The following is a 26875-nucleotide window of genomic DNA, read 5'->3' on the forward strand; positions in this document are numbered from 1 at the left end:
TTTTTTTTGTGTAAAATAATTACTATATAATTTTTATTTGATAAAATAGTAAGATAATATTACTGTATTATTCTTTGACTTTATAAAATTTATCGCTATTCACTATTGACTTGCACCCTCTTTAAAAACAATAAATAGTAAAGGTATTATTATTGTATTATGGGATAATGCCCAAGTACCCCCGCAGCCTATGCCCGAAATCTCAGTGACACACTTATCCTATACTAAGATCCTATTACCCCTGAACTTATTTTATTAATAATTTTTTACCCCTTTTTAGTCTACGTGGCACTATCTTGTGGGTCCAATGATGATTGACTTTTTTTTTTCAAACTAGTGCCACATAGGCTAAAAAGGGGTAGAAAATTACTTATAAAATAAGTTCAGGGAGGTAATAGGACCTTAGTATAGTATAAATGTGTCTCTGAGATTTCGAGCATAGATTGATGGAGTACTTGTGCATTTTCCCTTGTATTATCATTTGACTTTATTAAATTTCATGTTTTGAAAAACGTGTTGGATGATAAATTTTATGACTATAAACTCATTAATAATTTTATATAATTATGAATTCAGACATATAATCTATCACAATTCTAATCAATTTTTACTCATAAATTTACATTTTACATCAAACATACTAAATTAATTCAGATAAATCTAGTGCTTCAACACTCTATTCTCCGCTGATTGTATTTATGATTATAATAATAACTAATTTCACTATCAAACATAAAATATTTAATATATTTTTAATACATATACATAATTTTAAAGTAAAAATTATAAAATTCGCGTGAATCCGTAACTTATAAACTGTCTCCATCTCTACATATTTAAGCAACAAGGAAGAGATATAATTGAGGTTAACATCACTATGTGGGGGGAAAACATATGGTTTATTACTAATCAAAAATCAACTTGGTTAACTAAACCAAAAATTAGTGGGCATGCAGATTTTTTAATATATTATTGTAGTTGTGTGGTCCATTTTAATAATCTAAAGTCTCTCACACCACTAAATGCAAATACTTTAGAAAAAAATAAATATCTAAGCATAATTTTAAGAATCTTCCATGATATTTAATTTATATGTCTTAAATTTGCTTTCGTTAAATATAATAATACATCATATAATCATACAATGTTTTTGGCTAATCTTTGCAAAATAAAAGACAACTTAAAGAATGGACCTTCACCCTTTTTTATTTATGTATAAAGATAGATTAAAATATTTAAATTTAAACGATCATATTATAATCTATTTGATTATGATTTGAAAAAGTTTAAGGTAAAATTTATTCGTTGATTTAATATTAAATGAGTGGTTGTACAATGGTCACTCGAGAGACATGAACAATATCAATAATTTTATATTGATGATAATCATTGAATAAAAATACAACACGATAAAAAAGTTTATTCCGTTTCAGAAGATTTTCGAATCAAAATCAACGACCAATCCACGACTACAATCTTGAAGAGTTTTCTTCAATAAATATAAAAAAAGTAAATTTATCTTTTCTACATTATTCTTTGCTAGGTTTAGATAAGTAAGAAAAAACCTATTTGATGATAAAAATATTCATTTTTCATATCCAATATCCATATTTCATATTTGTGTATAATACATTTTATATACTATATACATTATATATAATATTTTCCTTTCAAATAATAATATTATATATATAGAATTATATTGGTGTAATATTTTATATTAAAATCCCCTCCCTCCCACCTTCCACCCCCCCTAAAAAAAATAAAAGAAAAAGGCAAAGAGGCAAAGTGAAAATTTCTAAGCTACCATAGAAAAAGTGAAGATGAGCTGTTAACAACTCAAAGCTACCAAATAGTACTCCCTAGTGTCCATTTTACCAAAAACTTTTTTTTTTCGATTCAAAATAAGTATCATTTTTTAAATTTATCATATAAATTTTTAAAATTATACTTTTTCTTAAAATATCTTCAATTTTTTTAATACAACATTATAAACTACATATTATATTTATTTCATTAATACTTATTTTGAAACGAACCAAGTTAAAAAATTGATAATCTCTCCTCATTGGCACTGTAAATTGGGAAAATTGAGTAGTAATGGTGTCACTGTGTTATTGTATCCGTATCTAAAATCAGTCCAAAAAAGGGTCATCCCATCAACTTGCACAGTGAAAGACAAGCTGCTACTACTAATAACATTGGCATTTGTAATTTTGCATTTTGCATAAACACTCAAAGCTCTTCTCTTTTTTTTTCTCTCACTCTCATCGAGAAACCAAAAAAAAAAACAAAAAAAAACAACACCCCATCAAGTAAGAAGTAAGGTATGCCTCCCCAGAAAATATTTTTCAAAGATTCAAGAAAAAAGATACAATTTTTATGTGTTTTTATTAATTTTTTTGTAACAATTTGTATGTGGGGTTGTTGTTTATGTAGTGTTGAGGGAGAATCTTGAGGGTTTTAGTTTTTGTTGTTAAGTTAAGAGAATTCAATTTCATGTCATTGTTGTGTTTTTTTGAAAATTCTTTAAGGTGTTGATTCAATGGGGAATGTAGATTGTTGTGTTTGTTTTGTCTTGCTTTTTTTTTTTTCGGTTGTTGTAATTGCATAGCTCCTCCTTTTCTGCATATTTATAGTTTTGGTTTGCTGGTTGTGTTTATGTTACTTCTCTTTTTTGTTTTCGAAATGCTTTGTCGTGCTTTCTTTGTATTTTATGACAATTTTTATTTTCTTTTTTCGATATGCTTTTACTTGAGCTGAGGTTGTATCGGAAATAATCTCTGGACCTCCTAAGGTAGGGTAAGGTGTGTGTATACTCTAGCCTTTCGAGACTCCACTTGTGTGTTTACATTGGGTATGTTGTTGGTTTGCTATTTGATGGAGGATTTAATGGTTGTTTCTCTTTTGCTCTATTTGACTCATGTTTTAGCTTTGAAAGAAAAAATAGGCTCATTGTTTGAGTTCTGTATTATGAGAAAAAAAAAGAGTCTCAAATGTCACAAGCTATTATATGTGTTTCCAGCTATTGATTTTCTTGGCAAAACTTCAAATCCTAAAAGTAAAATTTTACACTTTTGTTTGGTTTTGGTCTTCTGAATAAAATTCTTGGATTTTCTGTTCTCAAGGAACTTTTGATTGATGGAAGAAAATGTAATTTCTGATTTTCATGCTCTGTAAAACTTTTTGTAGAAACTAGGTAATAAGATGGTGGCAGAAACATGGGAGAAAGACCTGTTGTATTAGAATATGTTGTGAAGGTGTCAAAAAGAAAATCATAGGGTAACCTAGTAGTTAAGTTCATCATGTCGAGGCAAGCTCATCTTCCGCCTCGTTGCCCATTTCAGAAGAAACCATTAACTTGCCCGGTTCAAGACCCTTTTAGCCCACCATCACACCAACATAACTTGTTGCCTCCTCGACATCAAAAATCTATTTCCCAAAGCTCCATCTTAGAAGAGCAGCCTGCATGGCTTGATGAGCTGCTGAGTGATTCACGCTCAAATTCTAGTGGCATAATGCATAGAAGATCAGCTAGTGATTCTTTGACAATTTTGGATGGTCTTGTTTCATTTGAAGGCTTTGATAAGTTTGATGAAACTGAATCCAATGCATCGTGTGAATCGGATAGTAGTTCAAAGAATAATTGTATCTATGGTCCTAATTCGCCTCGTGGAAAGAGCAATATAACCTTCGCAGAGAATGCTATAGTTTCAGCATTATCAGAATATGTGTCTCCAAACCCTTTACAATATTTAGATAGGTGCGTTTCTGTGTCTGGAGCTGCACAATCTGAGTTAGTGGGAAATGCTTCTGGTGCAGCTGATGATGTCAGTGCTGATGCAAAGCCAATGAAACGGTTAGATTCCAGACTCTTTATGTTTAATTCCAATATTGTGCATCATTAGTTGGCATTGTATTATTAACATTGGTTTTTCACTTGTTAATTGTGTCCATATTCCGTAGTAGAGCAACATCATTGCGAAAATGTTTCCTAAATATATAGGGGCATGCATCTTATCTCCCAAGATAACGGCTAATTATCTAAGTCTATTCCTGTCGTATGGTGTCCGGATCTCTTGGTATTATCTTTTAATGCAAACTCTAGCTCGCTAATTGTATAGGTGAAAAAAACTTCTATTAGTATGAATTGGGAACTTATAAAGATATCATGTCAGTTTATAACAATACCATGTCAGTTTGGGAACTATTTGTGCTCATTGACTTAGCTCATATAAGGAGTAGTTTCTGATTTCTAGAGAAGACAATAACACACAGATTGTGTGTTAGTGATCTTCCCTTGTGTAATTTGCTCTACGTGGTACATTCTCCCGTAAAAGGACCTTTGACTTGTAATTATGCACTTAAAGGGATAATCCAATCTATAAAATCAATATGTTATAGAGATTTCTTTTATCAAATGAAAAGGGAAATTCAGAAAACCCAAAAGATTTCTTTTATTAATATTGCTATTATTGATGTTTCAGATTTATCATTCATTATAGAAGTAGGACAGTAGAATTCAGGGTATCTTTGTACATATGGTTTCAGTACCATCCGTGTACTGTTTTGTACATCATGAAGTGTTGATACAGCTACCAGTTTCAAATAAATATTGCTCATGTAATAGAGAATGTCGCCTTCGAGTTTCATGAAAGTAGTTATAAAATCTCAACTTGCAAATGTTAGCTTTGTGAGCCAAGTGGTTCCTGGATGTTACTGTCTTATAAAAATGCGATGCCTTGTTGTTTCTTCTATATCCTAAGACAATTTTCACTTTACTACTCAAATTGCTGAAATGGTTCTTATTCGTTTAGATGTGTGGCCTAGGAAGCTTCTAGCTATGACCTTTTAACAATCATCTAATAGTTAAATCTCTTGCATTACTGGAAATTGATGACCGTTTTAGGTTCTGAAAAGCACCGTTGCTCAGACTCATCAAAGATTTTCATGGGTGCGTGTAGGATACTCCAAAAGTATTGCATTTTTGAGTATCTGACACGTGTGTGGCAACATTTTTGGAGAGTCCATGCACATATCTGAAAAGAAGGTTTGTCCTGGTGTTCAATTTTCAAGAACAGTCCTGACAAACTCTTCTCAGTGGAATGAAAATGCTGAAAAGTTTTGCATCAATGTCTCTCGCAGTTCCTTTCAGCGCATGACTGATATGTCTTCTTGTTAATTGGTTGATTAAGTTCGTGAATTACTCGCAAAATTTAACTTTTAGTAGTTATATCATCTATGCTACAAATAAATTACTTAACCCTTTGAGAACTATCCTGTCATTCTTTAAGCCGAAATTGTCCGTTTTCCTAATTACTACTACTAAGGATAGAGTTAACAGTGCAATTTTCTGGGGTATGCCAGTATTTGTGAAAGCAGCATCGTACGAAATTCATGACCAATTATATCCCAACATACTGGTAGATAACAGATGAGTTCCCATATCAAAAGATATGCAGATGATATCGCTATGACGTTCTATTGTCTTTATTCTAGCGATTATTCCTATTGTTCTGTCAACCTTTACTTAGAAGTTGTCGCCCCTATTTTTCTTTGAAACTATTTCCAATTTTTATTTAAATATACTATAAACTCTTATATGAATGCATTGCAAACACGCTTCTCTCACATATCCGGAGGATTTATTTCATTCTGAGACGATTATTTTCTCGAGAAGAGTACAACACTTGACAACTATTTGGAATTTGTACAGGCATCCTGGACAGAGGTCGAGAGTTCGTAAACTCCAATATATAGCTGAACTAGAGAGAACTGTCAACACATATGAGGTACTTTGCTGCTATTACTGTTACATCAATGAGACTTTTATAGAAGGTTTCATTTACTGAATAATTTATTGTGAATATACATGCTGAGCTTCCCATGTAACATCACATATTAAACATTAAAGAATTGCAGAGACAAAAATGAAGTTTCCATGGCTACATGTCAATTGTTGATTAATCACGTCGAGATTAACTTGAGGGAAAACCATACTAAGAAAACAATATTGTGCTGGTTCACAAGTTTGAGACTCTTAAACTCCTAATGTTAATGCCGTTGCTGTTAGCGAAGAATATACTGTTCAAAACACAAATTGGTGACCCAAAAGCTATATCAAATAGTTTGAGACTGTTCAAATTGCTACAATCTTTGGTATCCCGAAAGCTATACGAAATACTTTCAAATGGACAGTTGTGCTTTTGCAAGCAACACTATATTTGGTGTTGCAGACAAAGGTTAATTTGGTGCTTAACCTTGTTCGTTTGCAATACAGGCTATAGAGTCAGATTTAACTGCCAAAGTTGCTTCTCTGCTTCAGCAACGTGTTACTTTATTAATGGAGAATAGAGAGCTAAAGCAACAGATGCTCAGACTTCAGCAAGAAAAAGTCATTGTTGACGGTGAGTTGTATATCTTTAGCTCAATCAATCAATCAATCCATAATACTTTATATTATCTACTTATAACTATGGGAGTTAGTTACTCCGCTTTGGATTTGTCTTGTCTTCTTTCCTATTTGCCTCAATTGTTCATGAGTTAGCAAACCATTAAAGGTTGTAAAACTCATACTTCTCTTTATCTGCTTACTCCGACATTGGATAGGAAAAAATCATATCCAATACTATGAATGGAGAAAGTTGTAGCTGCCTAAAGTCTAATATTTCATTGCAACTCTGAGCTAGTTTCACTGTATTCATCTATCTTTATTTAGCTTCATATTTGGTTGATCTACTAGTGATGCTCCTTACACTTTAGTGTCACTCGTGCACTTAAAACTTTTCCTTGGTTGAGGGCTGGCACCAGACATCCTTGATGACATAGTTTAAACAGCGCGGTGAAGCAAACAGATATTTTAAACAGCGCGGTGAAGCAAACAGATATTTTCATAATCTGATTCCTTGTCGTTCTGAAACTTGATGCAGCTCAATACAGGTCGTTAAGGAAAGAATTGGAAAGACTGAAATGTTTAGCACATTCTCGCAATGGTGGTAAGCTGAGCACCAACTTCAGGCTGAGTTCTGCTGTTGAGATGACTGGTTCAGATGCAGCTTGGCAGATGCTGGACTTTGGAAAACTGGATCTCAACTAGAAGGAAGTCGATCTCGTTGGACACCTTTTCTTCATAATATATATCCTGCAGGAGCCAACGTCAACCTTTTATCTAATAAATATATCTCCCTTGTAGAAGTTGGGGTTTATTGCACGTATTAGCTCTTGAATTACTACAATTATTCGAGCAGTAGAAACGTAGGTGAAACTCCTTCAGACTCAGCTTGTAAATCCTCTTTAGAATGTAGTTTGTTCCAAATGAGAACTTTTAGGATTAAGACATTAACTGCTTAAAAATTTGATAACTTGACGGTATTAACAAAAAGAACAGTTCACAGAGCATTCTTCGTAACATAGACGAATATTAGTGATAACTTCTTGACTCGAACTCGTGAACTATAGGCCATGCCATGCCATATTCATATGCAAACAGTGAAATGATTTTCTATTGATTGCAAGACGTGTTGGTGTAGGATAAGATGTAGAGAATGTGCACAAAACAATTCAAGCATCATGTCCATTATTACACAAAAAATCAACATGGTCATTTGGAAACAACGATGAAGATATACTCTGCACACTAATGTTTACACCAGGTTTCCCCAATAAACAAAAGAATAATCCCAAATGAAGTCATCATTAGTATCCCACTAATCCCTTAACCGCGAATTGATGCGCGAGGAACAGCAGGTAATCCTAGTTCATCATAAGCCTGTGCACCACAAGTAAATGAAAAAGAGTCAGTATTTTAACATAATTGTTACAACTTACAACAGAATATTGTCCATACTGCATTTGACTTTACCTGGTTACCAGCTGGCATTGGTCCATGCCCTGTTGGTGCTGATGGTAGGCTAAGCTCTGCATCCAAATCGGGCTCCTTGTCTGGTTGAAGATACGAAGGGACTCCTTCGCCTTCAGTATCCATGTCGGCCTCCAGAGCATCAAGCTCTGCATTAAAAGTAATATGTTAAAAGCTCATCTGATATGCTTTATTACTTCTCTGTCTAAATGTATTGCCACTTAAGCTTACCACCGAGGAGTTCATCTTCATCAATGTCATCTGGCACACTGTAGCTTCTACCAAGAGACTCTTGAATTTCATTGCTCACATCCATCAAGTCCATCATTTCATCTTGTAGGTTCTACATTTTTCACATGATTATATCACAATTATCAGCGAATGTAAAATTAGAAGCGGACGAGGATAAAGCACAAGGTTACTTAAAATATATAACCATAATGAGGAGGCATACATCTATATCTTGAATCTTCACTGTCTTCATCATTCCTTTCAAGTCTTTGTTTGCAGACTTCAAAGCTGACATCTGGAGAAATAGAACCGTATTAGAGGGAAATTCAACTGTATATAAATGACTCCAATGGTTCAATTGTGCCTTCGAACAATAAATCTCCAACATGGGATCAAAAGGGAGTATATAAATTCTAGGACATATAAAGAAATCTGTTTTCGTGACAAATAGGTTGTCCTCCCCAAATGTAGGGAGGTAGACAGCAGGCTCCAATTAAGTTACACCTTGACTGTGCCCTGTGGGGTGCTATATAGAAGCAGATACACTTTAAGATGAATTGATATATTATTCCAAATGAATTGGAAAAACTAGTATTATAGATTACAAAGGATGATCATGAGTTTAATAGTCTAAAATAGCGCATTTTCACAAATAACATTCACTTGATAAACGTATCAGTGAATCAGATTTGTGAGTGACACTCCAAAATTCTCTTTATCAAACTCAAGTTTAAACAGTTACAATTTAACTACCATGGACTGGTAAAGAAAATGATGCTTGTATGTTTTTTATTTCTAAAAGAAGAGTGCTAAGCTTTGCATGCTAACACCCAATAAGTTTTATGAACTTCAAACACAAAAGGTCCAATGACACTTTCAGATACTTGGAATAATAAGAACTGGCAATGGACAAGTTTCCTACAGGTATAATGCATATAGCAGCTTTTGAAATTAGGCCTTTCATAAAGAAACGGGAGAAAACTAGGTATCTGAAAAAAGCATGAACTCCATAGAACATACTGTTTGCTGAGCATCTTTAATTCCCTCAGCTGCAAATGAAACTTGATCTAGGTTGTACGTCTGATTGAAGAGCATGTCACGTTGGCCTTCATACCTGTTGAATATTCGAGCGAAAGAGGTTATGCGTTGGAGACAATAGATCAACATATAAACTATAAGTTTGTCAAACAAGCAAGAGTTTTTGGAGAAAACTATGCCTGAGTGGTGCTTGAAAAAATAATTTTCACCACAAACAGAAGCAAAACTTAAGAGAAATGTTGCAAGGAGAGCAGCATATTCACCAATATTAGAGGGCGCTTTGGCTTCAGGTACAATCTAGGTGAAGTTAACAGATTACTTGCCTATAACCTCAGAAGTCAGCGTCTCTTTTTTTCTTTCAAGTACACTACATAGAATCAAAAAAGATTCATCGATGAAAATATTCTCAATATAAACTCAGCAAGGCTAGTGTTTTTACAAGAAATCTGTTTTTTATTTTAGCTGGTTGCGACTCAATGAGTATCCCAAGTAGGAACTGTTATAAGGACCAGTCCTCAATTCAATCACAAGCTCTTCCAATTTCGATTTTTATGAAGTAACCACAAACTCTATCAAGAACTAGACTTAATTTAAAAGTCCTTAAAACACAATGTTGTTTCTCTCATAATATGGTTCATCAAGGTATCTCCACATATGTATTTGTTTGGTGCTTTCAGCACATTATTCACCTACAACATAATTTCTTTATCATCAAGTGAGAGGAAAAGAAGCACTGATTAGCTGTCTTTAAATAGCGCAATTATCTCAGAAGCTATATATAATTTGACCTATAACGTGACTAGACATTCATCCACAAAGCACTCAATTTTATGCTCAACCATGAACTTTAAACATCACTGTATTCACAAAAAAGGATAAACTCACATTCTTTTTTGCTTCAAAACTCTCATTGCTCGAGCTTTTACAGCATCTTGAGCTGGACCTGGCCGGGTCTTCTTTAGCTGTTCCTTGTATCTTGCAAGTTCAACATCAAGCTTCTTGATTTTCTCCTCCACGGTGTCACCTCTTTTATTAATCTGTACAAATAAGAACCAACACTAAAATCAGATATTGTGCAGAGAATTAGCAAGATCACAATGATATAAAAGTCCAACATTTCATAAAACACTACAAAACTCACTCCAATTTCTGAAAAAAACAATAGGAATCTAACTCACCATATTTGAAGTTTTCGTCTATAAAGAATTTTAGTAGCTCAGTTAATTGACTAGATGAACTCCTTATTAGTGATAGTTCAATTCCCCACCTTGTAATCCCCTGCCCCAATTATGTAATAACTATACAATTGTCAATCAGTCTAACTAATCCAATCTCCATATCTCAAAACTCAAATGCTCTCTCCGTTCACTTTTACTTGTCTCGTTCCATATACAGACTTTGATCAACTATATGTTTTCATCAAATTAATATGAGAAAAGGCCAAAACTTTGATTTTTTTTCCGTATAGTTTTCAAACATCTAAAATATCGAATCGATCTAATTCAATACAGCTCCAAACAAAAATTAGTTAAACTGTACGTAGTGATTTTTTTCTCATCATTGATAAAACAGCTGTATTACACACAATCAAACTACAATTTTCTAAAAGGATAATACAATACGCAGAGTTGATCATTGCATTGGAGTAATTAGAAGTACGTACCCGATCGGATGCGTCTTGAATGGAAGGAGGAGGTTCCGTTTGTTTCTTCGCACCGAAAACTCTCCTCATATTTCTAGAACCTTCTTCTTCGTCCTCGTTGATTCTGCTGCACAGAGATTTAGGGTTTCCGATTGAATTTCGAAACGGAGATTCAACAAAATGCGCGTCAATTGGAATTATCGAATCAAAAAGGAGAAGATGAATTTATACTCCATGGATTTGATTGACTTGTTCCAGAAGAAGTTTCCAGGAATATTAGTTTGAGTCATTGTTTAAATGTGAAAAGAATTTTGGGATTATCTAAAAACACGTGCTTATCACGTGTCATTAGGGTCGAGTAAATAATCTCATTTTGACATGATACATAGTTTAAAAATAGCTTATACGTACATTTATCCGTATAAAATTGGCTCACATATATTTTTTATCTAATAAAGAGAAAAATTATTTCAAATTTGTTTGTTTGATTTTAAATTTTAAATATATTTATGTAGAGTGTAATATATAATTGTTTTCATACCTGATTTTTTTCCTTTTTAATTATTATTATTTGAGTTTTTTTTTTTAAATTATGTGAGAAATTAAAAGAAAAATGTGAATGAAGAAAAAAAAGAAGAAAAAGTGAGAAATGTTTGAAATTTTGAAGATATTATAATTTATTTATTGTGTTTGTAAAAAAAAGGAAGGATATATATGATAGAATCTTTTTTACAAGAAATTTAGTAACTACAAAAATTTAATCAAAATAATAAATTTAAATTAGCAATTGAATCAAAAGGAATGTGTGTGTGGAGAATCAAATATATTTCTACATGATTATCTTCTTAACAAAAATTTTTAAAAAATGAATTTAAAATTGATTTCTTTCGCTTCCGTTAAAGGAAAATAGCATATGTGAGCTATTTATATAATAGTAAAGGCCATTTGTATAATAGTAAAGGAAAATAATATAAAAACTAAATTTAAAATTTGTTTCAACCCACCTCGCCCTGTTATCGTCGCTATATATGAGCCACTTTGATATGGATGGGTATATCGACTCTAAATGACAAAATTAGTGTAAATCAATCCTTTTCCTAAAAATTAACAAGACTTTTGAATCTTGTGGTCTTTTTAGAATAAATATACATAAAATTGATCAAAAATATCTTTTAATCTTGTTATTTTAAACATGTTAGTGGAAAGTAAGAGTTGTTTAAAAAAAGGAAAAGAATCATTCTTTTTGAAAGGGTTTACTAGAAAAGAGATATGGTAAGAAAAAATGAAGATATTTAGGCGAAGGTGGAGGTAGCCTCTGTCACGGACATGATGTCGGAGGCTGAGGTGAGTTGGTTCAGACATGTCAAGAAGAGATGCATTGAATTGACACTCCGATGAGGAGGATGTGTGAGAGGTTGATGTTGAAGGGTCTAAGGAGAGGTGGTGTTAGCCCAAATAAGTGTCGGAAAAAGGTGATCAGACAAAACATGACATATCTTCACCTTATCGAGGAGATGTATAGACACTTTGAGAGTAAAAGCCTTGTACACACTCTTGTAACTGCATTAAAACCATATAAGAGGATTCTGTATTAGCTCTGCATTACACAATAACTCAACTTTGTACAGCTGTGGAATGGCAAGTTTTTCATTTCAATCCAACTGAACTTTACAGCATATCATTGCTACAATAAAATATTTGGATGAATTTTAGTGACATTATATCTCCAATACTCTCCTCCAGTTCATCCAATCCAAACAGCATTAGTTTCTCAAGCATCAGAAAATTATCACTACCACCTTCCCACTTTTGCAGATCTATACACCTATGCAGTAATAGAAGTTTTAATTTGCGAAACACACTCCAATCTGTTCCATTGAATGCAAAATACCCTTTGAGCACCTCAAGATTGGGTAAATTAGCCAGTAAACTCATAGCTTCCCATGGTATTATTTGTTTAATTTAAAGACATGTTGTATGAGAACACAATCCAATACACTTTACATGAGAAAACAAGAAAAAATCAAATTGTTTCATTTAATTAATAGTACTATAGATATGAGATGCACATGTACAACTCCTGATTTCTGATTCATATACATTGTATTTCAAGCTGAACCCTCTTATAAAATTGAATTATTTACAGTGAATATTAATGTGGTCCATTTAACGACTCAATACATGAATGTCACAAATTAATTGGCACAAAAAATATATATTTTTTGTTTATTTAAGTCGATCTGCAGTATGAGTTTAGGATCTTTTATTTGCTTTGCATGAAGCCTAAAGGTAGTCAGAGTTCATCAATTTTTATTAGACATATTTTCAAGCAAACATATATATATATATATGTCTTACATGTTTCAAAAGTTGCAGCTAGGTAAAAACTAATTGAAATACTTAAAAACAGTGTACTGCAATTTACATGGAGGGATCTTTTCCAAACCCCATTAGAGCATGTGTTAAAAACATCGAAGCTCTACGAGATACCTCAATCATGCGCCCAACAAGTGGTACATTCACCGTCTCCCTATTCCGTAAAGGTTTCTTATCCCAGCTGCAAACATTGTTCGCAAAATAGTTAAAAACAGGAATAAACTATACAACCAAACATTATATCATGTATGTAAAGTGAACATATTTGGCAAGCTACCTTTAGCCAAATTGGTCGAGGGTTCAACTCACATTGTAGCAATGAAAAACTTAGCAAGCCTAACTCGTTTTGCCAAAAATGGAACATCGTTTGGCAAAATCATGTCATATGAGATAGCTAAGAGTGACATTAACCAATAACCAACCCTGCATATCTAGAGCCCTAGACAAACTAAAATGAATTTGTGCGACTTTAGGATTAAATTTATCGAACATGTGAAGTTGCACAGAATTTGAACATACTTAAAGAAGTACACTATAGTGAAACTCAGTACCGTTACTGCAGATTGCCTCTTACATTTACACAAACTGTAAATCTCATGGCAAGAAACCAAGAGAAATGCTTAACATTTTCCTTGTTGAACGACAAATTCGACTAGTATTCTGGATGTGAAATATATACGTACCAGTCTTCATGACGAATGACCTTTCCTCCTTCCGTGTACAACTTGATTAGCGATATCATATGAATGTCTTTCCCCAAGAATTGTAATATTGTTTGTTGTCGATTAAAATCTGAAGCCATCAACCATAACGTCAGAGTCCTAAACCAGAAAATTAACAAATCGAAAAGAAGATGCAATAGATCTTAAACCTCTGTATTTCCAGGAGATATTTCTTTCTCTGTGACGTTATACTCCACGATTCTCGACTCACTGAACACCTGATATGTACAAAAAGCAACAGAATATACACAACCATTCCAAGACTAAAGAAAGACATAATATAGTAATTAACTTTAAGAAGAAAGGATTGGCTAAGAACTATTGACGTAAACCATATAGCAGTTACCGTCACTCAACATGCAACAGAGATTATGCTGGGAGCCTTAGATATTTTCGTGATATATATTTCGAGAAATGAGTTTCAAAGAACAAAATTGTGATATCCATATTTAAATCAGTATCGCGCAATGCGATTCCCAAAAAAGTTTTCGCCTATTACTTATTCTTTTCGTTTCCACAATAAAATGTATCAATCAAGCATAGTAGAAGACTAATATGAAATAGAAGATTTAGCACTAAGGAAAATTATTTAGACCTTTCCCAGCGAATAAAATGAAGATTTTATCTGCTTTACCCTGCATTCAACAGTAAAATTCATAGTCAGTGTTACTAATTTAGAGGATTACAAAAATGAATGAAATATAATTGAAAGGAACAGGCTAATTACTAGACGCACGAACACTAAAAGAAGAGGGTGATCTATATGGAGATTTTCCTGGGGGTTAGTATGAAAATTTGCAGGAAAATTTCGTGTGGATTTTCATACTGTAATCCCTAAGAAAATTCCATGTAATTCACAGTTTGAATGCATTAAAAAGGGACAAATTTTAGCGGATGGTGCTGCTACGTGGAAAGACAAACAAGCACTACTCAGAATTTTTACTTAGAATCTCTCAATTCAAATCAATCAACAACATACTCAGTGTAATTCCACAATAGAAGTCTAGGGTCACGGGAGAGTAGTTTGTACACAGACCTTACCCCTATCTCGGGAAGTCAAGAGGTTGTTTCCCGTGGCGGAGCTAGAAATTTCATAAAGGGCGTCCAGAAATAACATTTTGTTATGTTAAGTATCCAAAATATGTTATTTAATCATTTTGTGTATCGTTTTACTTGTATATATGCTATTTTTTTTTCGACAAAGGGTGTCCAATTACCACTATGGGGCTACGCCACTAGTTGTTTCTGATGGACGCTTGGTTCAAGTAAAGCATTATAAAACAGTTTGAAAAAAAATCGGAGTGAAAAGTTCAAGTATACCCTTCTGCACGCATAAGGGGATCTTCAAACGTCGCATTTGGAGCATAAATCTCAAAATCTTGTGATTTGGCTTGCGATGCATATCTGAAATTTATTTTTCATGAGCATAATTACTGTAAAAAACAATGATTTCATTAACTAATAAGCAACTGATTAACAGATATCATGACTAAGATGATAACTGCTTCTCTGTTCTAAACAAGTATGAGATCGACTATATGAATTCTCTTCTCATTATTTATTTTGTGAGTATGAAACTTCAGATTCCGTCACCACCGCCACAACATAGTAATAGGAGAAAGTAAAAAAGAAAACATTAAATTGGGAGTAAAACTCACAAATTGAGAAGATGTGGAAGTATGTAATTAGCAGTATAATTATCACCAGCTTTCTTCATTCCCTCTGCACAAATTCCCAAAAATAATTGAGAAATGCATAACAAATTAACAAAATTAAAAGTTTTTTTTAACAAGAAACACCTTTGGTGTGTATATTTTCCATGGTGGTGGGGGTTGGATCACAATTTTTTTTAAAGATAAGTAGGAAGGGTAGTATAGAAGAATCGGAGAAAAAAAAAAGGATTATAAATAAACAGACTCGTAATTTTATGAGTTTAAGTCCTATTTAATTGGAATTATTAAATGAAATTATCTTAAAATTAATTAATTTATATTTAATTTTAAAAGTGTGTCTCTCTATATTCGTATAAAAAAGAATAATATTCTTTCCTTTTTTATTATGTTAAAATTTTTTTTTTATAATAACTTTTCACGTGACATGTTTAAGGCCACAAGATTAAATGATAATTTTGTATATTTATCTTTATTTTAATTTAAATTTACAAAATTTAAAAGTTTTTTTTATTATGTTAAATTAAATTAGATCATTTTTTATGAAACGGAGAGAGGATAATGTATTACTATGAGAATGAGAGGTTTGTTGGTGCTCTACGTGTAGCTACTCTGTCCGCTTCTTTTGTTTGCCTTTCTTGATTTCAAATTTTTACTTTGGACATTACTGATGAAAAAAATTATTGATTTTGGTGATTTATTCATTATTATTTATAGTCATGATAAATTGGTAATATATATGAAAAGCGAATTATCAATGTCATATAATATTGATATTTTTTTATTGGTAATATATATGAAATACGAATTATCAATGTCATATAATATTGATATTTTTTTATTTTTGAGAGTTGAGAAGTTAAAATTTAATCATATGATATTGTTATTTTTTTAATTTTGAGAGTTGAGCAGTTTAAATTTGATAAAAATTTTACGCGTGAAATTTATTTACTTGTAACTACGTAAAGTATTACTAATTATCATAATTGACAATATATGATAATAAAATTGAGTCTCTTTTAGTCTTGAAATTCGAAAAGTTCTGCTGGATATGAATGAACGTACCTTTGCTGTAATAATTTGAAGCTGAAGCTCATAATTTCCCAAGCTCTCTTGCTCTTGTTGAATTCTCTTTGCACTATTCTCTACACCAGAGCTGCAATTTCTAATCCCGATGAATTTTAGTGTCATTATATCTCCAATACTCTCCGGAATCTCCTCCAGTTTATGCAACCCATACAGTTTTAGTTGCTCAAGCATCGGAAAATTATTGCTACCAGCTGCTAATTCCCACATTTCCAGACCTACGAATTGTTTATCTCTCCATACTTTCCACCTTTCCATAGCTATGTAAACAATTTCTACATATTTCAATTTGCGAAACACAACATCTTCATTTAGCCTCCAATATTTTCCATTGAATGCACGACACCCTTTGAGCACCTCAAGATTGGATAAATTAGCCAGCAAATTCACAACTTTCCATGGTATACAAGTATCTAGTAAAATCAATTTCTTGATATTACTACTAAATGTCATTTTCTTGATTTTACAAGGCAAAATATCTCCGGAGAAAATGTTGATGTCAATGCTTTTCACCTTTATGAGTAAAGTCTCCAGCTCCTTTAGAAGAATTAGAGAATCAAGAATTGCAGACCAGTCACGCTCCGAATCATTTGAAAACCTTAGCTTTTTTAGATTGGGAGTTTTTCTTATGATTTCCACAATGAAAGGAGAGTTATATACATAAAGATTTTGCAAGTTATTCAGAAACAAACGATTTTCTGCCTCGAGAGGATTACAAATATATAGTGGCGCCCATCTGATATCCAAATGCCTAAGCTCTGACATTGTCCAGATATCGAGTGGTTGCTTCAACGCTTTCTTTCCAAGACTTCGAAGAATTATGGTCTGTAGATTTCTCAATTTGGCTAGTGAAACACCTTCTCTAATTCTTGCAGCAACATATCTCAAATGTACAAGCTCAGGTATTACTCTAGAGAAATCGTAAAGTACTGATAATACGTCCAACACCTTAAGCAACTTGAACTCTGAAATAGTGGAAAAAGTCCTTAAATATTGCTTTGAAATAAAGGTCCGAGTTATACTTGTTATATCATTGCTATGCGCTGGACGATAAACTTGCTTCTCTTCATGTTTATGCAGACCTATCACTCGCCGCTGATCATCTATTACTTCTACTAAAGACACGACGACATTCCCATTCATTACACGCACAACATTTTCAGTATGAGTTTCACTTAGGCATAGCTGGCGAAGAAGATCATGAATTTTGCAACTTTTTATCCTTCCATTAGCACTTTGATTACCTGTCAAAATTAGACTTCTATCAACTAACTCTTGTAGATACTCCTCTCCCACCACTTCTAATCTTTTATTGTTTCTTGCCTTTACGAATTGCTCAGCAATCCATAACCTAATCAACTGGGAAACTTTAATCTCCGTATCTTCTGGAAAACCTCCAACATGGAGAAAACAAGCCTTCAAATATTGGGGCAAGTAATTGTAGCTCAGAGACAGTATTGATTGGCACCGTTCAGATACTGTACCAAAGAATGAGCTCAGATTTTCCTCAACGTTCTTCCAATTGTCATGCGTTAAGTCCATTTTTCCAAGAAGTCCGGCAACCACAACAATCGAGAGAGGTAATCCTTGACATTGTTGTACAATATGCTTCCCTATTTCTTCTAGCAGAGGAGGACATGGATCTTTTTTGAATATTTTCTCGGTGAATAGATTCCAACTATCTTCTAGACTTAGGAAAGACTTACTATGAGGTGGAAAATCAGGGCAGTTGACATAATCCGCAACATACTTAAGCCGTGTGGTTAATAGAATTCGGCTTTTATTGTCATCATTTGGGAATATTCTTTGCATTTGGTCCCATGCCTCAGTACTCCAAATATCATCTATGACAATTAGGAATCTCCTACCCTTCAGACCTCTATACACAATCTCCATTAGTTCATCATCGCTCTTTTCTTGATTGCCTCCAGTAGTAACTGAAGAGACAACTTCAAGAAGCATTTGCCTCTCATTGTATTCTTCGGAGATAGTGACCCATGCGAGTTTATCAAATCGAGAACAAATAAAAGAATCATCATAAACTTTTCTGGCAAGAGTTGTCTTACCGATACCACCCATACCAAAAATTGGTATGACAGTCAACTCGTCTGTTTGGGCAGTGACGCGATCAAGTATGGTATTGAAGTCATCCTCCATCCCAACAACAGTATTTTCCACAATTGTACTTTTTTGATCTTGTGAGAAGGCTGCAGATTTACTTCCATGCTTTTTAACATTTATCTGCATCACCTCTTTAGTGAGAAAATAAATTTGTCCTTTCACTTTCAACAATTCTTCATAAAAGGATGTATAAGCTTTTTGCCTCTTGTCCTCACGATCTGCTAGAATAATCCTTCTTAGACTTGAATCAACTCTATATTCCGCTTTGTATATTACGTTTCTCATCCTCTTTTCTATAACCTTGAAATCGAAACTCATAAATTAGTTATTATTAAAAAAAAATAGGTAAGATCGGTAAGATTTAAGATAACTATACTCGTGAATTACATACCTTAAGAGTTTCAATATCCTTTGTGGTATCGTCAAGGAGATCTTGCAGAGCAGAAAGATTTTGACAGAGAGATTGAACATGTTGCGTATAGCTTCGACAAACGAAAGGTTGATTAGGTTTGAATAGTTGTTCCAATGTATACATAAGTGAAGAAATAGCAGCATAAGCCATTTCTCTTAACAACAAAAAAATTATTGCAGTTTGCTGGTATATTTTACTTTGTTATTATTAGGCTAAGAGGTTTAGTCCAAATGATTTAACTTTTTCTAAATGGGGGACAAAGAGTACTATTGTATTTACTTTGTATCATTTGTTTAATTACATGAGATAATGGATTTTTCCATTGATAAATGAGAACCACAATCTAATACACAACAAGAAAATCAAATTGTTTCACTTAGGGTGTGTTTGGTACGAAGGAAAATGTTTTTCAGGAAAACAAGTAGATTTTGGACTTATTTTCTTATGTTTGGTTGGTGAGTAGAAAATATTTTTCGAAAATAATTTTTACTATTTGATTTATGAATAAAAATTATTTTTGAGGAACATCTTTTATTTTTACTAGAGTAGAAAATAATTTATGAAATTGAAAATATTTTTTAAAAACAATTTTTTTTGGGGTAGGGTGGTGGGGGTAGGGGTAGTGAGGGGAGGCAGGAGGAGGGGGTAAGAGTGAAAAAATAAAAAATTGAAGTTGATAGTATTTTTAAAAAGCAAAATTAATTTTTTTGGGGGTTGGGGGTGGGGTGGGGGGGCTGGCCAGGGGAGATAGGAGTTCGAAAATAAAAATTTGAAGTCGAAAAAATTATTAAAAAGCAAAAATAATTTTTTAGGGAAGGGGTGGGGTCGGGGGAGAGGGGCTGGAGGGGAGGGTGGTTAGGGATCGGGTGAAAAAATAAAATTTTGAAATTGAAAATATTTTTATTTTTTAAAAAATTGATGTTTTTCCAAAAAAAAAAGTAATTTGAAATTGGATTAGAGCTTTAGAAAATATTTTCCTTAATTTTTAAAGAAAAGTTATTTTCCTTAATTTTAAGAAAAATAAAAAAATTGAAGAACATTTTCCAGAAAATATTTTCCTTCGTACCAAACACAATCTTAATTAATACTACTTTAGATACAACATGCTCAATGGGGTATCTCTTTTGTATTTTATAATTGTGAGATAAGATGTAGTGGACTAAGCTTTTACTATCATTATCTTTAATTAAACAATTGATGATTGCTAATAAGTTTGTTGACTAATGATGCACAAGGCAGCCACTTTACACTACTTTTATGGTTAGTCAAAATGCATAATTCTCTTTTTAACTTTAAGTTGGCGTGGTTCAATTTTGGGTGGTGTGCTAGATATTTAAGCTTATATAAAATTGAATAAGAAAAATGTATGTATTTTACATGACATAATACACGTAGAACTCCATGCAAAACATAAATTTTATTTAGGACACCATATAGGACTCATGTATCTATTCGTTCGATCTTATACAAATTAAAAGTTTCTACTTATACCCACCCAAAATCAAAATAGAGAAATTTGTACGCCAAAACGGTAAAGGCGACAGTGGAAGTAGAGTAAGCTATAACTCCTCTCTTTACTGTCAAGTGGTTTTTGCCCATCTACGCCTTTTTCTATGGTGAGTTTACAATTTTAATCATTACCTATTCAAGAACAAGAAAATATCATCGTGATTTGAATTAAGTCTCGATAAAAGAATGGGAAAAGGGTCTTATATACCCCTCAACTTTGTCATTTAGAGCTGATATACCCCTTGTTATGAAAGTGGCTCATATATACCCCTATTTGTAAACAAATGACTCACATTTACCTTTTCCTCTAATGGAAATGAAAAAAATAATAATTTTAATGTAAATTTTTATTATTTTTTTCTAAAAAATATAATCCTATATGAGTAAATTTAATCATCGTCAAACATACTTTTTTGACTTTTTTTTATTTCAAAGATTAATTTATAATTATTATTTTGATAATCAAATTTATTTATGTTTTACTAATATTCTTGTAAAACTTGTTGTAGATGACCAAAGTTTATCTTCGAATACGAAATTATATTACAATACACACAAAAAAATAGTTTAATTTTTTTCTTTAAACTAAGGAATGAAAGAAAAAAAACAAAATAAGAATAAGAAACTCAAATAATTATAATAAAAGAAGTCAAAAAATAATTTATGTATAAAAAAAATATATATACCTTGAACTTTGATAGAATAAATCATATATACCCCTAAATAATTTTTTTAAAAAAAACTAGAAGCAATAAATATAAATTTAAAACTAATTTTTTAACTTCCGTTAAATGAAGGGTATATTTGAGCCATTTTGTAACGGCAGGGTATATGTGAGCCGTTTGTATAACGGTAAGGGCATACATGAGCCACTTTTATAACGAAGGTTATATCAGCTCAATTGACAAAGTTGAGGGGTATATCAGACCCTTTCCCCTAAAAGAATTGATCATAGTTCATCCATTTCGCATAATTTAGGTGTAATTTTTACATTTTACCCTTAAAAGATAAAACAAAAATAAAATGGAAAATGAATAGAGAGAGAGGGGAAAGAAAATGGTAGTGCAAATAGACAAAGAGGTGTATGTCTAATTCAGAAATATGTGAAGAAAGATACGAATAATTAACCTATATATCCGTCCATCAAACTGATTAAACTAAAAATATATAGAATATACGTATAATTCACGTTCAATGTGTGTATAATAAATGTACTATCTATATATATTTAATTATGTGAAGATATTTTCAAGCAAAACAGGTATATTCCTTACATGATTATAAAACAGTACTCTGCAATTTACATAGAGCGATTTTTTCCAAACCCCATTAGAGCACGTTTTAAAAGCTTTGAAGCTCTACGAGATACCTCAATCACGCGCCCAACAAGTGGCACCTTCACTGTCTCCCTATTCCGTAAAGGTTTCTTATCGCAGCTGCAAACGTTGTTCGCAAAACATTCAAAAATAGGAACAAACTATACAACTAAACATTATACTTTACATATAAAACATAACGAGTGAGACTTGCTCAGTTGGTAAAACACCTCCACGGTCTAACCAATTATCTTGGTCGAGGGTTCAAGTCATGTTGGAAGCAATGTGGGGGCGTCCAGCTTAGCAAGCCTCATCCGTTTTGCTTCTCTGGATTATACAATATTTCTATTTTCACGGAGACATTTTGAATGTAAGCAGAGATAGCACATGAAACACGAGGAGTAACCAAAATCGTAGGACAAGAAACTATGAGAATAATATTACTACCACAGAGAAACAAGTACTCCGTACCAAACTACCACCAAGCATATCCACAGGATAGCGAGTCTAACCTCCTATCTAAGAACATATCCTCGGTAAACTAATGATCTGACATGTCCTGTCTAATCACCTCTTCCTGATACTTTCTTGGTGTCCCTCTACCTCTCCTTAAACCCACCGACCATAGCCAACCTCTCACTAGAACACCTACACCTCTTCTTATGCCTAAACCATCGTAGTTTGAATTCAAACGATCTCAAAACAGAATTTGAAGCTAAACAATGGAAATTCATGATTATTTTCAGAAAAAATGAAGGTTATAATTCGTTACCTGTCCGAATTAGCAGGCACAGTAGCTCGAGATAAGTCGGGCTGTTGAAAAAATGTGGACACTTTTGAGTAAACTTCGAAATAAGAAAAAAACTGAAAACTTTACTGTAACAATTTTTTTTGATGAGCATATTAATTAAGAATTGACTCATAATGAAAGATGTAAATGAACATACCATAGGAGTAATTCGAACTTGAAGCTCATAATTTCCTAAGCTTTGTTGCTCTTCTTGAATTTTCGTTGCACTAGTGTCTACACCAGAGCCACAACAGTTTATTTGGATGAATTTTAGTGTCATTATTTCTCCAATACTCACCGGAATCTCCTCCAGATCACGCAACTGATGTAGTATTAGTTGCTCAAGCATCGGAAAATTATCACTACCAGCTACTTCCCACCTTTGCAGATCTCCGGCTACAATTTTTAAATGCTTTAATTTGCGAAACACAACATCTTCATTTAATCTCCAATTTGTTCCCTTGAATGCATCATTCCCTTTGAGCACCTCAAGATTAGGTAAATTAGCCAGCAAATTCACAACTTCCCATGGTAATCTAGTGTATGATAATCTCAATTTCTTTAGATTAGGAGGGAAAATATCTCCGGAGAAATTCATCGGGTCAAAGGTTGCTAGATGTAGTGTCTCCAAATCATATAGAAGACTGAGAGAATCAAAAACAGGATGCTCAGATCTATCTGAAATCTTTAGCTCTTTTAGATTGGGACTTCTCGTTATGATTTCCGGAACAAAAGGAGAATAGTGAAGATACAGTGTGTGCAAGTTATTGAGAAACAAAAGGTGTCCTTCAATACTATGATTTTCGGAATCAAGAGGATTAGATATATATAGTGGCAATCCGATATCTACATGTCTTATCTCTGACATTCTCCAAATATCTACGGGGTGTTTCAGCTCCGTCTCTTCAAGACTTTGAAGAATTATGGTCTGTAGATTTCTCAATTTGTCTAGTGAAAGAGCTCTCTCAATTCTTGCAGCAACATATCTCAAATGTACAAGCTCAGGTATTACACAAGAGAAATCGCATTCAACTGATAATACGTCCAACACCTTAAGCAACTTCAACTCTGAAACAATGGAGAAAATCCTTTTTGGAAAAACTAAACCAAAAGATGACGTTGGAATAAAGGTGCGAGTTATACGACTGCTCTGCTGCATACTATAATATATGGCTCTGGTGACATCTCCATTCATGACATTCAAACCTTTTTCAGTTTTAGCTTCTCTTATGCACAGTTGTCGAAGGAGATCGTGAATTTTGCAAGTTTTCATCCTTCCATTAGCCCTTTGTTTACCAACCAAAACTAGACTTCTATCAATTAACTCTTGTAGATACTCCTCCGCAACCACTTCTAACCTTTTATTGCTTCTTCTTGCCTTTACGAATTGCTCAGCAATCCATAGCTTAATCAACTTGGAAACATCAATCTCCATATCTTCAGAAAAACCTCCAACATAAAGAAAACAAGCCCTCAAATATTGGGGCAAGTAATTATAGCTCAGAGAGAGAATTGATTTGCACCGTTCAGATACCGTACCAAAGAATGAATTCAGATTTCCCTCAACGATCTTCCAATTGTTATGCGTTGGGTCGATTTTTCCAAGAAGTCCAGCTACAACAATAACCGAGAGAGGTAATCCTTGACATTGTTGAACAATATGCTTCCCTATTTTTACAAGTAGAGGAGGACATGGATCTTTTTTGAATATTTTTTCAGTGAATAGATTCCAACTATCATCTAGACTTAGAAAAGACTTGCTATGAGGAGGAAAATCAGGACAACTGACATAATCAGCAATATTCTTGAGCCGAGTGGTTAATAGAATTCGGCTTTTATTATCATCATTTGGAAATATTCTTCGCATTTGGTCCCAAGCTTTTGTACTCCAAATATCATCTATGACAATTAGAAATCTCCTACCCTTCAGACCTTTATACGCAATCTCCATTAGTTCATCATCGCTCATTTCTTGCTTGCTTCCAGTAATTGAAGAGACAACTTCAAGAAGCATTTGTCTCTGATTGTATTCTTTGGAGATAGTGACCCATGCATGTTTATCAAATCGAGAACGAATATAGGAATCTCCAAAAACTTTTCTTGCAAGAGTTGTCTTACCTATACCGCCCATACCAAAAATTGGTATGACAATTAACTCATCTGTTTGGGTAGTGAGGCTATCAAGTATGGTGTTGAAGTCATCCTCCATCCCAACAATATTTTCCTCAAATTTACTTTTTTCGAGTGTGGAAGGATTTGTTGCTAGTTCTGCAGATTTGCTTCCATGCTTGTTAAACTCGACCACCATCACCTCTTTTTTGAGAAAATAAACTTGTTCTTCCACTTTCAACAATTCTTCATAAAAGGATCTACAAGCCTTTTGCCGTTTGTCCTCGTGATCTGCTAGAATGATGCTTCTTAGACTTAAATCAAATCTATCTTCTGCTTTGTATACTACATTTCTGATCCTCTTTTCTATAACCTTGAAATTGAAACTCAATAAATTAGCACTACTAAAAAAAAATATATCTTTTTTATAAGATCAGTAAGATTTAGATATTATACTAGTGAATTAGATACCTTAAGAGTTCCAATATCCTTTGTCATAGTATTGTCGAGGAAATCTTGCAGAGCAGAAAGATTTTGACAGAGTGATTCGAGATGTTGTTGTGTACAACATCGACAAACCAAAGATTGATTAGGTTTCAAGAGTTGGTTCAGTGTATAGATAAGTGAAGAAAGAGCAGCATAAGCCATTTCTCTTTGTTTGCTGGAATAACTAAAAGATTTAATAATCTCTCTGCATTGTTATTTATTAGACTAAAGTACTGTTATGGTCTGCTTTTTCATATCTTTCATTTTCTTGAGGCATATTAGTGCAGTTACCTTTATCATTTGTTTAATTAAAAGAGATGATGCATTTCTAAATGATTTACTTTTTCAACCATTGGTCTATTTCTAGAAAATACGTTATATTATCAGAATAAGAATAACAGTAATCATACAAGAAAAACACTGAGAAGTTTGAAACAATGTTATGTTGACATAATTAATACACAAACAAACACTTTGGTCTCAACTGGCAAGGAAACATTCCAGGAATCTAACTTTTACAAGCTCGAATATAAATCAGATTACGAAGAACAACAAAAAAGACACAAGCATAAACACCTTTTAGGATCAAATATTCAATGTAAACACCAGCAGATTTTCCAATTTTGAGTGTGCACAGGTAGACGATTAAACTTGTTTAAATTTGAACAAGTAGACACTGACGATTAAACTTGTCATAATACATGTAAGCGCCACGTAGGACACAAAATTGTCATGTAACTATGACCTCTGGTTTTTAGTCAGCAACTATGACCTTTTTAACATTGTGTGTGCACAAGTAGACACTTAAACTTGTATAAAATTGAACAAATAGACACATTTATCCTACATGACAATTTGGTATCCTACGTGACGTTCTACGTGTACTATGTCATGTAGGACACGTGTATCAACTTGTTTAATTTTATACAAATTTATATTTGGGAAAAGAGTCTGATATACCCCTCAACTTTGTCATTTAGAGCTGATATATCCCTTGTTATGAAAGTGGCTCATATATACCCCTTCATGTAAACAAATGGCTTACATATACCTTTTTCTTTAACGGAAATGATAAAAAATATGATTTTAATCTAAATTTTTATTTTTTTTTTCTAAAAAGTATAATCCCATATGAGTAAATTTAATCCTCGTCAAACATATTTTTTTGACTTTTTTTGTTTCAATGACTAATTTATAATTATTATTTTGATAATCAAATTTATTTATGTTTCACTAATATTCTTGTAAAACTATTGTAAATGACCAAATTTTTTCTTCGAATACAAAATTAAATTACAATACACACAAAAAATAGTTTAATTTTTCCCCCCTTAAACTAAGGAATGAAAGACAAAAATAAAATAAGAATAAGAAATTCAAATAATTATAATAAAAGAAGTCAAAAAATAATTTATGTATGAAAAAAATTAAAATATACCTTGAACTTTGATAGAAGAATCATATATACCCCTAAATAATTATTTTAAAAAAATTAGAAGTAATAAATAT

At 32.8% G+C, this 26875-nt stretch overlaps 4 protein-coding genes and 1 non-coding gene across 10 annotated transcripts; 2 read left to right on the forward strand and 3 right to left on the reverse strand.

Moving 5' to 3' along the window:
* The first annotated feature begins 2038 nt into the window (after positions 1-2038).
* LOC101259392 (basic leucine zipper 19) lies at positions 2039-7396 on the forward strand. Of its 2 annotated transcripts, none has more exons than XM_004249892.5 (5): positions 2039-2327; positions 3193-3859; positions 5717-5792; positions 6281-6407; positions 6930-7396. In XM_004249892.5, the coding sequence occupies exons 2-5, from the start codon at positions 3306-3308 to the stop codon at positions 7094-7096; spliced, it is 924 nt and encodes a 307-aa protein (XP_004249940.2). In that variant the 5' UTR covers positions 2039-2327; positions 3193-3305; the 3' UTR covers positions 7097-7396. The 2 variants fall into 2 exon arrangements, with proteins under 2 accessions (XP_004249940.2, XP_019066620.2); XM_019211075.3 differs by having other exon boundaries at positions 2171-2322.
* A 78-nt stretch (positions 7397-7474) lies between these two features.
* Positions 7475-11060, reverse strand: LOC101259697 (vacuolar protein sorting-associated protein 60.1). Its single transcript, XM_004249893.5, has 7 exons — positions 10791-11060; positions 10013-10164; positions 9110-9203; positions 8313-8384; positions 8090-8201; positions 7862-8007; positions 7475-7768 (listed from the first exon to the last, which is right to left on the reverse strand). Exons 1-7 carry the CDS (start codon positions 10857-10859, stop codon positions 7715-7717), a joined length of 699 nt encoding a protein of 232 aa, XP_004249941.1. The 5' UTR covers positions 10860-11060; the 3' UTR covers positions 7475-7714.
* A 1328-nt stretch (positions 11061-12388) lies between these two features.
* On the reverse strand, positions 12389-19398 carry LOC101260001 (putative late blight resistance protein homolog R1B-17). 4 transcript variants are annotated; one of them, XM_069291468.1, is made up of 9 exons: positions 19136-19398; positions 16603-19044; positions 15526-15589; positions 15188-15271; positions 14463-14502; positions 14017-14085; positions 13829-13937; positions 13260-13326; positions 12389-12586 (listed from the first exon to the last, which is right to left on the reverse strand). In XM_069291468.1, the coding sequence occupies exons 1-3, from the start codon at positions 19304-19306 to the stop codon at positions 15581-15583; spliced, it is 2622 nt and encodes an 873-aa protein (XP_069147569.1). In that variant the 5' UTR covers positions 19307-19398; the 3' UTR covers positions 12389-12586; positions 13260-13326; positions 13829-13937; positions 14017-14085; positions 14463-14502; positions 15188-15271; positions 15526-15580. The 4 variants fall into 4 exon arrangements, with proteins under 4 accessions (XP_069147569.1, XP_069147568.1, XP_069147567.1 ...); XM_069291467.1 differs by having other exon boundaries at positions 12389-12594; XM_069291466.1 differs by lacking the exon at positions 12389-12586 and having other exon boundaries at positions 13092-13326.
* Positions 19399-21112: 1714 nt separating this feature from the next.
* Positions 21113-25649, reverse strand: LOC101268158 (putative late blight resistance protein homolog R1B-16). Of its 2 annotated transcripts, none has more exons than XR_011212482.1 (4): positions 25352-25649; positions 22929-25253; positions 22124-22794; positions 21113-21290 (listed from the first exon to the last, which is right to left on the reverse strand). XR_011212482.1 is itself a non-coding variant. In XM_069291469.1 (4 exons), exons 1-4 carry the CDS (start codon positions 25526-25528, stop codon positions 21966-21968), a joined length of 2679 nt encoding a protein of 892 aa, XP_069147570.1. In that variant the 5' UTR covers positions 25529-25647; the 3' UTR covers positions 21876-21965. The 2 variants fall into 2 exon arrangements, 1 of the variants encoding a protein (XP_069147570.1); XM_069291469.1 differs by lacking the exon at positions 21113-21290 and adding an exon at positions 21876-22101 and having other exon boundaries at positions 22754-22794; positions 25352-25647.
* Positions 22175-22307, forward strand: MIR10529 (microRNA MIR10529). Its single transcript, NR_161758.1, is given in 1 exon segment — positions 22175-22307. It is a non-coding gene; the product is annotated as a microRNA MIR10529 (primary transcript).
* Positions 25650-26875: the final 1226 nt, after the last annotated feature.

The sequence above is a fragment of the Solanum lycopersicum genome, chromosome 11, assembly GCF_036512215.1.
Source record: "Solanum lycopersicum chromosome 11, SLM_r2.1".
Taxonomy (NCBI): domain Eukaryota; kingdom Viridiplantae; phylum Streptophyta; class Magnoliopsida; order Solanales; family Solanaceae; genus Solanum; species Solanum lycopersicum.